This window comes from Scyliorhinus torazame, chromosome 31 (genome assembly GCF_047496885.1).
Source record: "Scyliorhinus torazame isolate Kashiwa2021f chromosome 31, sScyTor2.1, whole genome shotgun sequence".
Lineage (NCBI taxonomy): Eukaryota > Metazoa > Chordata > Chondrichthyes > Carcharhiniformes > Scyliorhinidae > Scyliorhinus > Scyliorhinus torazame.
This window is the reverse complement of record NC_092737.1, coordinates 17,831,235-17,847,086: the sequence shown is the minus strand read 5'-3', so window position 1 is coordinate 17,847,086 and position 15,852 is coordinate 17,831,235. Positions and strand designations below refer to the sequence as shown.

At 45.7% G+C, this 15,852-nt stretch overlaps 1 protein-coding gene across 5 annotated transcripts in view; it reads right to left on the bottom strand.

The window, feature by feature from the left end:
- The window catches only part of LOC140404728 (GRB10-interacting GYF protein 2-like), a 140,629-nt gene that overhangs the window by 59,778 nt on the left and 64,999 nt on the right, over positions 1-15,852 (bottom strand). For all 5 annotated transcript variants that reach the window (XM_072493409.1, XM_072493411.1, XM_072493413.1 and 2 more), the window contains one exon: positions 979-1,043. In XM_072493409.1, coding sequence (XP_072349510.1) covers positions 979-1,019 — 41 coding nt within the window. In that variant the 5' untranslated portion in view covers positions 1,020-1,043. The remainder of the gene's footprint in view (positions 1-978; positions 1,044-15,852) is intronic.

The window sequence follows — 15,852 nt, the reverse complement described above, 5'->3', positions numbered from 1 at the left end:
TGAAAGCTGTGATAACCAATGCTCCTGTGTTGGAGAATTACAAGGGACTCTGCGATCAGATTGAACTAAAGTATCTGACTTTAAAGAGAAATGCCGATGCGTAGAGAAATGGATGGATCGTGCAGAGACCTTCTTGTTCAAAGAGACTGTCAATTGAGAAGGATTCCAGTTGGGGGAAGAACAAAAATGGACTATATTATTATACCTGTTTGCGCCTGTTATTTTTTTGAAACAAAAACGTATATTTACTGTGTGCATTTCTTAAAGGATAGTGAAAAGGTGGAAAATGAAACCATCTTGAAGTTGATGGTTCATTTTTTTTTCTTGGGGGGGGGGGGGGGAGGTGTCATGTGAGAGTACCTTTAAGAAATGGGTGTTTAGTACTTCAGTGATGTCAGAGTGTGGGTGGAGCTGGACTGTGAGCTTTTAGCTTCGCTTTGAGGAAAGCTTGGGTGCGTCTGTGTTTTTTGCTTTTGTTTTAATGTTGGAGCTGCAGCCAGCCAAAGAAGATGTAATGTTGTTTCTCTCTGCCATCTAAAGACTTGCTTGATCATTTGGTGAATTCAAAGTGATAACTGTTCTCAGTAGTGAATTTAAACCTTATGTGCTTCTGTTAAAAGGTTTTTTTAATGTCTTATTATGAATGTTAAAAGGAAAGTTTAAGAATTACTTAGTGTTGTATTCTTTCGGGGTTGTATTTGAATTGATAGTTGCTAAGATGTTCACTGTATGTTTTAAAAAGGTTAACTAAGTTCATAGAATAAACATAGTTTTGCTTTTAAAAATACTTTCCATTTCTGCTGTACCACACCTGTAGAGTGGGCCGTGTGCGCCCCATACCACAATCTCGTAAAAGTTGTGGGTCAGGTGAACCCCATAATACATTTTGGGATTCTCTAAACCCTGACCCATAACATACTCTAAATTTAGAAAGTATGACTCCCAATTGTCACACAAAGTGTTACGGTTATACATTACCATTCGGGTCCAAAGTTCAAAGTCTGAGTCTCTGCTGCCATTTCCTTGTCTTCGACAGAACAGCTCTGCAAGATTAAAAACAAAATCACGTCATTCAATTTGGGCAACTACTGAGGGCCACACGTTTTATCTGCATCTTCTTCTCTATTAGTCTTGGAAAGGCCAGTTTCACGGCTGCTCTGGAAGAAGCCAGCAGGAAGTGGACATGCATTGCCACTGCTGTTCACTTCGACTGACCACTGGAAAGCGCCACGGGTTGACACAACGTGGAAAGAACTGAAACAACAGATCCACAGGCCACCGCTGTCGCTCTCCGTTAAGTCAGAAGGTCGCGTTTGAAGGCTGCCTGCCTTAGGTGCCAGGAGGAAATTCAGAACCACATTTCAACATGGAATCAACTCATCCCGAAATGGGATCACTAGGGAGGGAAATAGTCGTCAGGAAAACCATTGGGAATTCTTCAAAAAAGCATGGTGAAATAGCCCACTTCACCAACACATACAGTTCTGCTCTCAGACCTTGTGAGATCGATGAATAACTTGTTCCCCAAATGCCGCTCTTAAGCAAATGTCCAGGTGGGCTGCGGAGACACGCCTGGATGAAGTGTTCACCACTTCCTCTGGTCTGCGGGCATGCGGCGGTCTTCGGAGTAATATGGAGATAAAGCATTTATTAAATCAAGATGAACGGTTCCCATTCACCACACTGCTTTCCAATGCACCCAGACGGCTGCATACATATCTATGAGGGGTGGGTGGCTCCAACAACCAAAGATAATCGACAGCACATGGTCCGCTGACTGCAGCACAATCCTGCAGGGCCATCAAAACCGATTGACTGAATCTCATTTCTGTTTCGACCTCAAGACACCAGTCAGCTTGGGACCGCTAACTTCAGAAGATAAGCTGGTCATGGGCATGGGGTGGAGAAAAGAGACGACACAGTTTCCCAAGTGTGACTTAAAATATATGGCCCCAAGTTGTGTTGGACAGGTGACAGCTACAAGACACACAACACTGAAAGCATCAAATTCTTTCAATTAGATTACAGCCCAATTTGAAACCATCAATTTCAAAACCACTGCCGTTGCAAGCCGCAAGCTCCTCTGAATTCCAACCCATGTTAACTTTCAGAAGTCACTTCCCATTTCAGTACGGATTCTTTTCGTCATCAATTGCAGAGACGCGCCCCACTGTCTCCTCCCAGAGAACCGAGAACGTTCTCAGTTACACCAAACAATCAGCGGAACAGCACACCTTGAATGGCCGGAACACTGAAGAAGCGCCGCAACATATTTGGCTGCCAATTTTAATTCTCCACACCCATTTACCGGAAATGATCCTGGCATCTCAACTTTTCACAAGTGCTGGGGCGTGCAAAAAAAAAAAACTATTTCAGTAATGTCCATCCCCTGCTTTCCACAATGAAGACTCAGACGGGTGTTAACTTGCATGGTGTGGTCACAGCAGCAAAGCGATTAAACCTTGTGGAATTTTACAGTCCAAATAACAACCCCCCCCCCCCATGATAACGTTTACAAACTATTACACGGTGTAGATAATCCCTGTAATGCATTCCAGCATGACAAGCTAGCTGCTGCAGTGATGATTTCAGATCTGGGGCTGTCTAGTGGAAAGAGATACAAGAAATACATTTGGAGTCTCAGCAAGGGCCTCACCACTTCTGGGTCCTTTTGATCTTGGCTGGTGGTTTGACTGCACAATGGCACAGCGCCAGGGACCCGGGTTTAATTCCAGCCTTGGGTGACTGTGTGGAGTTTGCACGCCCCCCTCCCCTGCGTCTGCGTGGGTTTCCTCCGGGTGCTCCGGTTTCGTCCCACAGTCCAAAGATATGCAGGTTAGGTGGATTAGACTTGCCGAATTGCCCCTTAGTGTCAAAAAGATGTGTAGGCTAGATTAAGGGGTTAATGGGATACGGTGGGGTCTTGGGTGAAGTACTCTTTCAGAGCATTGGTGCAGACTCGATAGGCCGAATGGCCTCCTTCTGCACTGTAGTGATTCTACGATAATATACAGTAACGGCCAAGATGCTGATCAAGCACCACTTGAAAGTTCTAACCCAGCCAATAACCTGTCTTCGGAGAAAAGACCGCCTTCAATTGGATTATAGCCACTAAGCTACTTTCATGTTGCACCACTGTTTATATATGAACTTGCATTTATATAACTGTCACGGGGAGTGTCCCGCCCCAAGAAGTTTTTGGCTTATCACATGGCTTCAGTGATGTCTGCGTGGGCGGAGCTGGGCTGTGGCTCTGGGTTTTACTTTTGTTTCGAGTTTGGACTGGTTTTGAACTGCACTGGTTGAAAGAAGTGTCTCTCTATCTTCATCTTAACAGCTGTTTCCAGACTGCTTGATAACATAAAGGAGATAATTGCTTTCTGGAAGGATTTCAAACCTGCTGTTTGGAAAGGGGAATAAGAGCATCAATATGCATTTTGGCAGATCGAATCAGGCCAGGACCTACTCAGTTAATGGTATGGCGTTGGGGAGAGTTATAGAACAAAGAGATCTAGGAGTACAGGTTCATAGCTCCTTGAAGGTGGAGTCGCAGGTGGACAGGGTGGTGAAGAAGGCATTCGGCATGCTTGGTTTCATTGGTCAGAACATTGAATATAGGAGTTGGGACGTCTTGTTGAAGTTGTACAAGACATTGGTACGGCCACACTTGGAATACTGTGTGCAGTTCTGGTCACCCTATTATAGAAAGGATATTATTAAACTAGAAAGAGTGCAGAAAAGATTTACTAGGATGTTGCCGGGACTTGATGGTTTGAGTTATAAGGAGAGGCTGGATAGACTGGGACTTTTTTCCCTGGAGCGTAGGAGGCTTAGGGGTGATCTTATAGAGGTCTATAAAATAATGAGGGGCATAGATAAGGTAGATAGTCAACATCTTTTCCCAAAGGTAGGGGAGTCTAAAAGTAGAGGGCATAGGTTTAAGGTGAGAGGGGAGAGATTCAGAAGGGCCCAGAGGGGCAATTTCTTCACTCAGAGGGTAGTGAGTGTCTGGAATGGGCTGCCAGAGGTAGTAGTAGAGGCGGGTACAATTGTGTCTTTCAAAAAGCATTTAGATGGTTACATGGGTAAGATGGGTATAGAGGGTTATGGGCCAAGTGCGGGCAACTGGGACTAGCTTAATGGTAAAAACTGGGCGGCATGGACTGGTTGGGCCGAAGGGCCTGTTTCCATGCTGTAAACTTCTATGATTCTATAATAACAAGTCTTGTACCAGTAAGAATGCCATGTGCTGGGCCACACCTTTGAAAACGGGTTTCTGGTTTTACTTGGATTTTGTTATTGAATTGGAACAGATAATGGGGAATTCATTAAGGGTTATCCATAGATTACTGTAGCTGTGTGGGGTATTTATGTTTGTAGTTGATAAAAGTTCTTACTTAATGTTTATACAAATGTTAACTAAATTCGTAGAATAAAGCTTGTGTTTTGATTAAAAGCGCCGAAGAACTCTGTGAATCACACCTGAAAGGCAGGCTCTCGCGCTCATCGTAACCAAAATCAATACACAGTTAGAGGTCAGGTGAACGCCATAATTTACTTTGGAGTTTTCTGAACACTGGCCCATAGCATAACTCCTTTGTACAAACTCTGGACGTCCATGGGGCTTTACGATGAAGGACTTTAACAGGAAATCACTGTTGTGAGGGGGGAGGGCGTGTAGAAATGGCGCTCATTTTCACACTGTAAAATCCCACAAAGAGCAATGTGATGCTGCCATTACTGACTATGGGGTAAATATTTCTCAGGACACCGGGGAGAATTTTGCTGTTTCTCTTTCAAGTAGCCCCATGAAATTTATTTTATACCCGTCCAAGAGCTTAACGTCACAATCACAAAGATGGCACCTTCGACAGTAAAGCACACCCTCGCTGGAGCAGCGGGCTAAAGATTGTGGCCCGTGACTTCCTCGGGAGTGGCAATTATCGGCAGGAGGAATGGGGTCGGGTCAGGCACGGTCTGGGTGTTTTTAAGATAGCTCCTCTGAAGTTAGAACGGCTTACTTTCCTTCTAACCTTTCAGAGTAACTGTGCATGTAAAGCCTGCAGAGACAGGTGAAGTTAGCAATTTTAAATCGCTTTGATGGATGATTCCCAGCCCAGTGCAATTGTCTCAAGGCAGAAATGTTTGCAAGGCGGGGGTGGAAAAGAGGGCAAGTACACCCAGCCCAAAAGGAGCAGAAGGTGGCACAGTTTCCACCAGCTCCATGCCCTGATAGGACATGATAGGATGCAGGCCCCACATGAAGAAATCTGGCACAGCAACACACTGGGTGCACTTGTTTGGATTCTGCTTTACACCATTATAAACTTGAATGAGACGGGTCTGAACCCTGGGCTATAAAAGGGATCGAACATCTTTTAAGGGCTTGTAATCAGAACATCCTGAATGAAACTCTACAGGAAGTGGTTACAAGTCATTTCCTGCGCATTTAAGCTAGATTTCGGCAAAGGGAAATTAATTTCTGTTTTCATCATGAATTTCAAATTCATTAAACCTCTGGTCTCCAGCACTCTTTTCTTTTCCCCCCCATCAAAATCAATCCTGTCTTTGTTTTTAAGGGGCAATTTAGTGTGTTCAATCCACTTAACCTGCATATGTTTGTGTTGTGGGGGTGAGACCCACACAGACACCGGGAGAATGTGCAAACCTGGGTCCTCAGTGCCGCAGACAGCAGTGTTAACTACTGCGCCACCGTGCTGCCCCTCAACCCCATCTTGTAACAAAAATGCTGAACTCCTCCTGCGGTTCAGCGGCAGGTAAATAGAACAGTGGCAGCAATGTTCTATTGCTCAATGTTCTAAATAAGACCACAGGGTCCATTTAAATTTAAAGCGGAGTTTACTGAACTGTAACAGCTCTGGGCTAACCGGCCCCGGGTCACTGTCCGTGTGGAGTTTGCACATTCGCCCCATGTCTGCGTGGGTCTCACCCCCACAACCTAGGTAATGTGCTGGGTCGGTGGATTGGCCACGCTAAATTGCCCCTTAATTGGAAAAAAAAAATTGGGTACTCTAAATTTGAGAGAACAGTTTGACCCAGATATTGGGACTGCCTTATTTTAGAAGTATTAATTTATTTGGGGGGGGGGGGGGGGGGGGGGGGGGGGTCACTGCTAGGCCAGCATTTATTGCCCATCCCCAATTGCCCTCGGGACGGTGGTGTTGAACCGCTGCAGTTTGAGTCTTCAGCCTGATCTCCACACTAAATGTTCACACCCATCAGCTCTGGCAAGCGATGTGCTGGTGCCAGGCTCAAATGCAATACAACGGATGAAGTAATTCTGTCGCTGCCCTCAGCTGTATGAGAGCCTGATACTGCTCTCCCTGCACTGCGGAGACCAGCCTGATTCTGCTGGCATTCACAGGCTGCCACAGCCCGATTTGATGCTCATCTGCCTCCGCCTCCTTCTCAGTCTTTCAGTCAGCCCCATCATTCTCCAAATCACCGGCACCAAATTCAAACGGCCGATCGGACAGCGGCAGCAATTGACGGGACATCTTCCCATTCTAGTCTCGGGGCCTAGCTTGAGAACGGGAAGCAGCACTAGATAATAACCGGGAGTCAAGCGACAAATATCTGAAATTAAAGCCCTACAAGGAAAAGTAATTCCTTCTCTTTTTCAAAACATTCCTTTTGACTGGCCTCCTGGCCGATGGCCAGAGTGCCGCAGTGCGGAGGAAGGTTTTCTGGTACCTTTCCAAGTGGTCACTCTTCGCGATGGTCTGTGTGGAGGGGCACCGCAGAAGACCCCCCCCCCCCCCCACCCCCGCATTCCGCCCGCACCCAACATCCGCACGCTTGCACAAGTCATTGGCTGGGTTGCAGTCAAGAGCAGGAACCCCGGCCGCCATCGAGCCAGACCAGTGCGAACCACCACACTCAAAGCTGCAGGTCTCAGCTGAGATCAGCCAATTGCGCACTGTCTGGGAATCTAATCAGAGGCCTCCTGGTTCAAGCTTTTATTTTGTTTTTTAAAAATGCGCTTCTAAACAAACTGGGGGAGGAGTTGGGATTATAAACGAAGCGGTTGATGATTTCCTGCTGTTGTCTTGATGGGAGATGTGAAGGGAGATTTGCCAGAAAAGCTTGCCAGGCAGTAAAGGGGATAATTGCGTAACAGCATCGGCCGTTGCATTTTGACATTATCGGGGGGGGGGCGCCAGAAAGCTTCAGAAATGCACACAAGTGCCACCTAGCAAAAGTAGAGGCGGCCAGCTGCAGCACAAAACTTCCCTAGCAGGCACCATGACCGCATTACTGGACAAATTGTCCTTGGCTTGCCCACGGGCCTTGCCTTGCCAAGTCACTCCCCAATCAGCAATGCGTGTTGCCAGACATACGGTTTTATGATGTGTAGCAATTTTGACCTCTCTCTGCATCAAACCAAATCCTATATGTTGTTGTAAGAATACTTAATTTGCACTATTGTATGTGGCCGCTGAGAGGACGGGAGGGGCAAGAGAAAGGCGAGGGAAAATTGACCCCATCTTGAATATGCATAACAAACAAAAAAAAGTCAAGTCAACTCTCACCCCTGACGACGAGATGCCCATCTTTCCATCTTGACCTCTCCCGATTTCACCAATTGAAGAGTCTGGGGGAGGGTCATGCTTAACGTGCTGCTTTGCAATTCACTTCAAACAGACTGAGCAAGAGAGACTGCCTTTGGGAGTTTATTTTAATCTTTCCAAGATTTGCCAATTGTGGACCAAACAAAGTTTACTGGTGAAATAATTTCCTTCGAAGGGGGCAATATTCTTACTGGAAACGGCAATAACGAGGGGACCTAGAAACATGCTCAATACATCTCAAAATCAATTATGCCATGAATCATGAACACTTGCGCAATTCTTCAAATATCCCTGCCAGCAAAATCTGGCCAATACCGAAAGGAAGTAGTGATTCATGCGAGAGTTTAAAACCATGTGAACTTCAGTAACCAAGCAATGGGGCCCCAGCACATAGCTGCATTGTCACCAGCTTGGAAATTAGGAGCGATATGGAGCTAGTTAGGGTAAACAAGCTATTTAGCGTGGAGTCCGAGCACAGGATGAGCAGGCGCAAGGACAACAATCCCAAGCCTTTAGAGGTGAGATGCAACTGGTCTTCCTCCTCCCCATCAGACAGGGAAGCTGTAGAATGGATTTGAAAATAAAAGTGATTGATATGGGGTCATTTGCCCATTTTTTAAAAGCAGCTGAATGACTATTGCTCGAGGGTTAATAAACAGCACAGTGCAATGCTGCCACAGAGGAGAGGGGTTTGAAGCTCCAGTTGCTCTTCCCAAAGTTTGGGGGACCCCGGAGCTGACATCGAAGGATGCTGCCCTTGCAAATGGAAAGTTGCTTCAAGTGGTGTGCCACAGGCTTGGTGTTGGGACCCTTACCATTTCTGTTATATTTAACGATTTGGAGGTGAACGTGGGGGGCACAATTGGGAAATTTGCATACAACACAAAGATTGACTGAGTGGTGGACAGTGTAGAGAGGATAGCTATAATCTCCAAAATGATATGGATGGGCTGGTGGAGTGGGGATAAAGTGGCAGATGGAATTTAACACAGACGTGTGAGGTCATGCATTTAGGGAGGTCAAACAGTTATAGGGAGAACATAATAAATGGGAATATATTAAGAGGGGCAGATGAAGTGAGAGATCTTGGCGTACAAGTACACAGGTCGCTAAAGGCAGCAGTTCCAAGTAGACAAGTTGTTAAGAAAGCATATGGAATGCGCTCCTTCATTGGCATAGGTATAGAATATAAAAATAAGGATATAATGTTGGAATTGTGTCAAATCCTGGTGAGGCCACAACTGGAGTATTGTGCGCAATTCTGGTCGCCACATTAAAGGAAGGACGTTTTTGCTCTGGAGAGAGTGTAGAGGAGGTTTACAGGAATGCTGCCAGGGCTAGCAAAATGTGGCGACGAGGAGAGATTGGATAGGTTAGGGTTATTTTCCTCGGCACAAAGACGGCTGAGGGGTGACTAACTGAGGTGTATAAAATGATATGGGGAAGTGACAGAGTGGGCAAGATAAAATTGTTTCCCTTGGTGGAGAATTCTAGAACCAGAGGACATAGATTCAAGAAGGTGTCGGAGGAGACATGAGGAAGAACGTTTTCTACGCACAGGGCAGTATGGAATTGGTGGTGGAGGCAGAGACCCTAAACTCTTTAAAAGTACCTGGATTTGGCAGCAAGGTGGCGCAGTGGTTAGCACTGCTGCCTCACGGCGCCGAGGTTCGATCCCAGCTCTGGGTCACTGTCCGTGAGGAGTTTGCACATTCTCCCCGTGTCTGCGTGGGTTTCGCCCCCACAACCCAAAGATGTGTAAGTTAGGTGGATTGGCCACGTTAAATTGCCCTTTAATTGGAAAATAATGAATTGGGTACTCTGATTTTTGTTTTTTAAGTACCTGGATTTGCACCTTATGTGCTGTAAGCAACAGGACTGGGTGTGGAAAGGTGGGATTAGAATAGGCGCCTGGGTGTCCGTGTGCTGAGAGGTGGCAGAAGATACAGCAAATGTGCTTGTGGTAATTTACCAAAATTTGCTGGACTCTGGGGCGGTTCTGGCAGATTGAAAAACAGCAAATGTGATGCCACTGTTTAAAAAAGGGGGTAGACAAAAGGCAGTTAACTATAGGCCAATTAGCTTAACTTCTGTAGTGGGGTAAATGCTTGAATCCCTCGTTAAGGAAGAAACAGCGAGACATCTGGATAGAAATTGTCCCATTGGGCAGACGCAACATGGGTTCATGAAAGGCAGGTCATGTTTGACTAATTCAGAGGAATTCTTTGAGGGCATGATGAGTGCGGTGGACAATGGGGAGCCGGTGGATGTGATATATCTGGATTTCCAGAAGAATTCAACTAGGTGACACACAAAAGGCTGCAGCATAAGATTAAGACGCATGGCGATATGGCTAACGTATTAGCACTGACAGAGGATTGGTTAACTGACAGAAAGTAAAGAGTGGGGATAAATGGGTGTTTTTCTGGTTAGCAATCTGTGGCTAGTGGTGTTCCTCAGGGATTAGTGTTGGGTCCGCAATTGTTCACAATTTACAGAGATGATCTGGAGGTGGGGACCAAGTGTAGTGTGTCAAAGTTCGCAGGTGACACCATGATGAGTGGTAGAGCAAAGTGTGCAGAGGACACAAAGTGTGCAGAGGGATATAGATAGTTTAAGTGAGTGGGCAAGGGTCTGGCAGGTGGAGCTCAATGTTGATAAGAGAGAGGTCATCCATTTTGGGAGGAACAACAGCAAAATGGACTATTATTTAAATAGTAAAAAATTGCAGCATGCTGCTGTGCAGAGGGACCTGGGTGTCCTTGTGCATGAATCTCAAAAAGTTGGTTTGCAGGTGCAGCAGGTAATTAAGAAGGCAAATGGAATTTTGTCCTTCATTGCTAGAAGGGGTGGAATTTAAAAGCAGGGAGGTTATGTTGCAACTGATTAGGGTGCTGGTGAGGCCACACCTGGAGTAGTGTGTGCAGTTTTGGTCTCTTTACTGGAGAAAGGGTGTACTGGCACTGGAGGGTGCAGAGGAGATTCACTAGGTTGATTCCGGAGTCGAGGGGATTGGCTTATGAGGAGAGGCTAAGTAGACTGGGACTATACTCTTTGGAATTTACAAGAATGTGGGGAGATCTTATAGAAACATATAAAATCCTGAACGGAATAGATAAGATAAAAGCAGGGAGATTGTTTCCACTGGCGGGTGAAACTGGAATTAGGGGGGAGTACATTTAGAACTGAATTGATGAACTTCTTCTCCCAGAGGGTCAATCTGTGGAATTCCCTGCCCGGTGAAGCAGTTCAGGCTACCTCGCAAAATGTTTTTGAGGCAAAGATAGATAGATTTTTGAACAGTAAAGCAATAAAAGGTTACAGTGAGCAGGAGCTGAGTCCACAAAAAGATAATTCACCTGAGGAAGGAGCAGCGCTCCGAAAGCTCGTGACATCGAAACAAACCTGTTGGACTTTAACCTGGTGTTGTAAGACTTCGTACTGCACAAAAAGATCAGCCATGTACTTATTGAATGGTGGAGCAGGCTCGAGGGGCCAGATGGCCTACTCCTGCTCCTAGTTCTTATATTCTTAGGACATGGACAAGATGATCCAAATGACCTCTCTCTGTGCTGTAACTTTTCTATGAAGTGCCTGGACTGTGTTGGGCATCACAAAATATTTATTACAACGGTTATAAAAATCACTTTAAAAAAAAAAAATTGACAATGTAATAATTTGGGATTTTTCAAGTTTTACTTTCAGTGTTACCGATGGTCAGCAGACTTCGGGGGGGGGGGCACAGCTGCGGAGTGGTTAGCACTACTGCCTCACAGCGCTAAGGACCCGGGATCGAACCCAGCCCTGGGTCACTGAGCGTGTGGAGTTTGCACATTCTCCCCGTGTCTGCGTGCCCCCCCCCCCCCCCCCCCCCCACCACCACCGCCCTGGATTGGCCATGCTAAATTGCCCCATAATTGGGAAAATAAGTATTTGTAAAAGAAAACATAGACTTCCAGAGGTATGGTGCCCAAAGCTGATTGCAGTACTCCAACAGGGACCCAAACAGGCTTTGTACAACCACGGCAGAGTTTGTCTGTTTCTATTCCCAAGTTACTGAAGATAAAGGCCAGCACTCCATTCGCTTTTTGAATCTGTCTACGAGCTTCGAATGATGCGTGGACCTTGTTTAGCACTCCCTAATGTGTTGACAATAAACGGTGTGCTAACTGAAAATGTGATAAATGGAAATCACTTTCTCATATACAAGCAAGCAATACATTCCCAACCTGTAAACCTTAGACCAGTCTATCAAAACCTACTTTCATGCATATATTTCATTTTGTACAGAGCACATACACTACAGCACACAGTTAGATGCACAATTTTCAATGAATGCTGAATCGTATGCTAATGTTTAAAAAATGCACCTGTAATGCTTAATCTCCCACAGAATGCTTTGCACTCAACACAGCAGCATTGATGTGCTCTTTGATGCATGCCCAGTGATGAACTAGCAATGTGGTTCTTGATGCAGGAATAGTAATCACGCGAAAAGGGAAATAGAGGCCGTGGCCCGCTCTGGTATTCGGGCAAGTTCGATTTTTTTACTTACATCGCTTTAAAACAAAAATATACACATTCCCCTCAAAATTTTAATTATTGAACATAAAATTAAAAGAAACGATGCTTATCGTCGTGCTCCAGCCACTTTAATGGTGGAACAGCACTCCGGGGAACAGTTGCGATCTGGTTTCTTTCGTTTAAAAAGATGATTGAGTGCGGGTCCCGAATCAGCCTTTGATTGATGAGGAGCCTTTTGTGCCATTGTGGCGACTGCAGCGGTGCATCATCCCGAACCAGAGGTTCAAATTCAGCATTGGCTGCAGTGTGGAGCATGCATTCCTCGCCTGCAGCGCTAAAGTTCTTTATTTATAAAACCCCAAATAATTGGCCCCCTTTCCCTGCAGTATGAAATCGTTGAGAGTTTGAAATTTGGCATTCTTGCATTTGACCTGATGAGTGCACAAAATGTCTCTTTTCAGCAATATCCAAATCCGTTTACAATTGGTCTACATCAATTTGGAATACTGCGTGCCATTCTGGTCGCCACATTACCAGAAGGATGTGGATGCTTCAGAGAGGGTGCAGAGGAGGTTCACCAGGATGTTGCCTGGTATGGAGGGTGCTAGCTATGAAGAAAGGTTGAGTAGATTAGGATTGTTTTTGTTGGAAAGACAGAGGCTGAGGGGGGACCGGATTGAGGTCGACAAAATTATGAGAGGTATGGACAAGAGTGGGGGATTCACTTACAAGAGGTCATGATTTCAAGGTGAGAGGGGCAAAGTTTAAGGGAGATGTGCGTGGAAAGTTTTTTACGCAGAGGGTGGTGGGTGCCTGGAACGCTTTGCCAGCGGAGGTGGTAGAGGCGGGCACGATAGCATCATTTAAGATGCATCTAAACAGATATATGAACAGGTGGGGAAAAGAGGGAAGTAGATCCTTGGAAAATAGGCGACAGGTTTAAACAAAGGATCTGGATCGGCGCAGGCTGGGAGGGCCGAAGGGCCTGTTCCTGTGCTGTCATTTTCTTTGTTCTATCACCCTATCAGGCAACGCATTCCAATTCCTAGCCCCACACACACACACACACACGTGTATTAAAACAAAACGTCCTCAGTCTATCGCTGGTTCTCTTGCCAATCACCTCTGGCTATCAACCAGTCACTGAAAACAGTTTCTCTTTATTTACCCGAGATAAACCCTTCATAATTTTAACGCCTCTTGTCAAATCTCATGGCCTCTGCCCCCAGGGGAACAACTTCAGATGCATGCACATCTGGAATGTCAGGCTGCACACAGACCTTGCGAATGAAACATAGGCACTCCAAATATTTCTGGACTTTTTCCATAACTTCAGGGAAAAGAGATGAGTTTTCTTTCCGGAAAGAAAAGCTATCTCGCCCGGCACAGACGATCTGGAAGCGGAGTGGCACGGCATTAAAACTATTTTAATGAAGAGGGAGCATCTTAAAAGGAGATCCTAAACAATGAAATTCAGAGTGCACAACAGCAGTCATGAAATGTTAACACTCCAAGCTTCACGCACGAGGAATTTCTCAATAAGGACAAACGGGTGAACTACACACAAAAGTTTCAAAATATAAAACATAATTTTTACAGAAACAATGCCACAAAATGATCGGTCAGAAACGGAGCAAGTGGGGGCAGCACGGTGGCGCAGTACTTAGCACTGCTGCCTCACGGCGCCGAGGTCCCGGGTTCGATCCCGGCTCTGGGTCACTGACCGTGCGGAGTTTGCACATTCTCCCCATGTTTGCGTGGGTTTCACCCTTGCAATCCAAAGATGTGCAGGCGAGGTGAATTGGCCACGCTAAATTGCCCCTTAATTGGAAAAAATTGAATTAGGTACTCGAATTTATTTTTGTTCAAAAAAATAAACGGAGCAAGTGGTAAAATACCACTTGAAATACTGAAAGAGTCAGGTGCAAGAAATATAACCACTTCACTGCAGCCCAAGCCATATTTTAATATCAACATATTTTACATTGTCATTGCAATTTATCTTAGGAATTTCCAAATTTCCTCAGAGACAATGCAAAATGAAATCCCTTATAATAGCAACTGGTGTAGCAATTCTGCAGCAGCAATATTCCAGCAATAATAGTGAGGTGAATGGCCAGATAAACCAGTTTCTGGTCCAGTTGATTGAAGAAAGCTAATCGGGACACTGGGATAAGTTCCGGTAGTGTCGTGGGATCTTTCAGGTGTCTGTTAAAAAGCTTTTGATTCGAGGGCAGCACGGTGGCACAGTGGGTTAGCACTGCGGCCTCACGGCGCCGAGGTCCCAGGTTCGATCCCAGCCCTGGGTCACTGTCCGTGTGGAGTTTGCACATTCTCCCTGTGTTTGCGTGGGTTTCGCCCCCACAACCCAAAAATGGGAAAGCTAGGTGGATTGGTCGCTTAAATTGTCCCTTAATTGGAAAAAATGAATTGGGTACTCGAAAAAAAAATGTAAACTTTAGACTCAACTCATCATTTTAAAGACGGAAACTCCAACAAGACGGCACTCCTTCTGGACTGAATTGTGACAGCTTGGATTACAATTACCCTTCAACCAACAGATTATCCGTTCAGTCAGAGAGGTTTGGGCATCTCACTGAGTAAATTGGTTATTGGGTTTCCTACATTGCAAGAGTAACATTTCATTGGTTGTGAAGTGCTTTGGAACCTGAGGAAGGCGATGACGTCGTGGTATTGTCACTGGGCTAGTAAACCAGGGTAATACTCTGGGGGAAACCAAAAGGAAAATGCTGGAAAATCTCAGCATGTCTGGCAGCATCTGTAGGGAGAGGAAAGAGCTAACGTTGAGTCCAGGTGACCCTTTGTCAAAGCTGACAATATTCTGGGGGCCCAGGCACATGGAGAAATTTGAATTCAATAAAAAGATCTGGCATTAAGAAGTCGAATGATGACCATGAAGCCAGTGCCAATCATCGTAAAAACCCATCTGGTTCACTAATGTCCTTGAAGGAGAGAAATCTGCTGTCTTCACCTGGTCTGGTGACTCCAGATCCACAGATTTGTGGTGGACTCGTACAAATGCCCCCCCAAAATGGGTTTAGCAAGCCGCCCAGTTCAAGCAGTGAGGAATAGGCAATAAATGCTGGCCCAGCTAGCGACGTCCACATCCCATGAAATAACTTTTCAAAAATTCTGAAAGGTGCTTGATAAATGCAAGTTCTCTTCATTCGTGTGATACTGTTGCTTACTAATACTCAGGATTTTTTTAAATTGTTTTTAAATTGAAAAACATGGAATATACAGTGCAGAAGGAGGCCATTCGGCCCATCGAGTCTGCACCGGCCCACTTCAGCCCTCACTTCCACCCTATCCCCGTAACCTAATAATCCCCCCTAACCTTTTTGGACACTAAGGGCAATTTATCATGGCCAATCCACCTAACCTGCACATCTTTGAACTGTGGGAGGAAATCGGAGGAAACCCACACAGACACGGGGAGAATGTGGAGACTCCGCACAGACAGTGACCCAGCGGGGAATCGAACCTGGGACCCTGGCGCTGTGAAGCCACAGTGCTATCCACTTGTGCTGCCCGTATATCCAATGAAAAATGGTAAAGTCACACACAAGGTCCACAGTATAAATAACGCTCAGGTTACCAGATTGGTTGGGGGGGGGGGGGGGGGGGGGGGGGTAAGATTTTAAAACTCTCAGAAGGTAACTTATCCTTCATCACACTGCAGTTTAGCCTGGCACCGAGGGACTGCCACACTGTC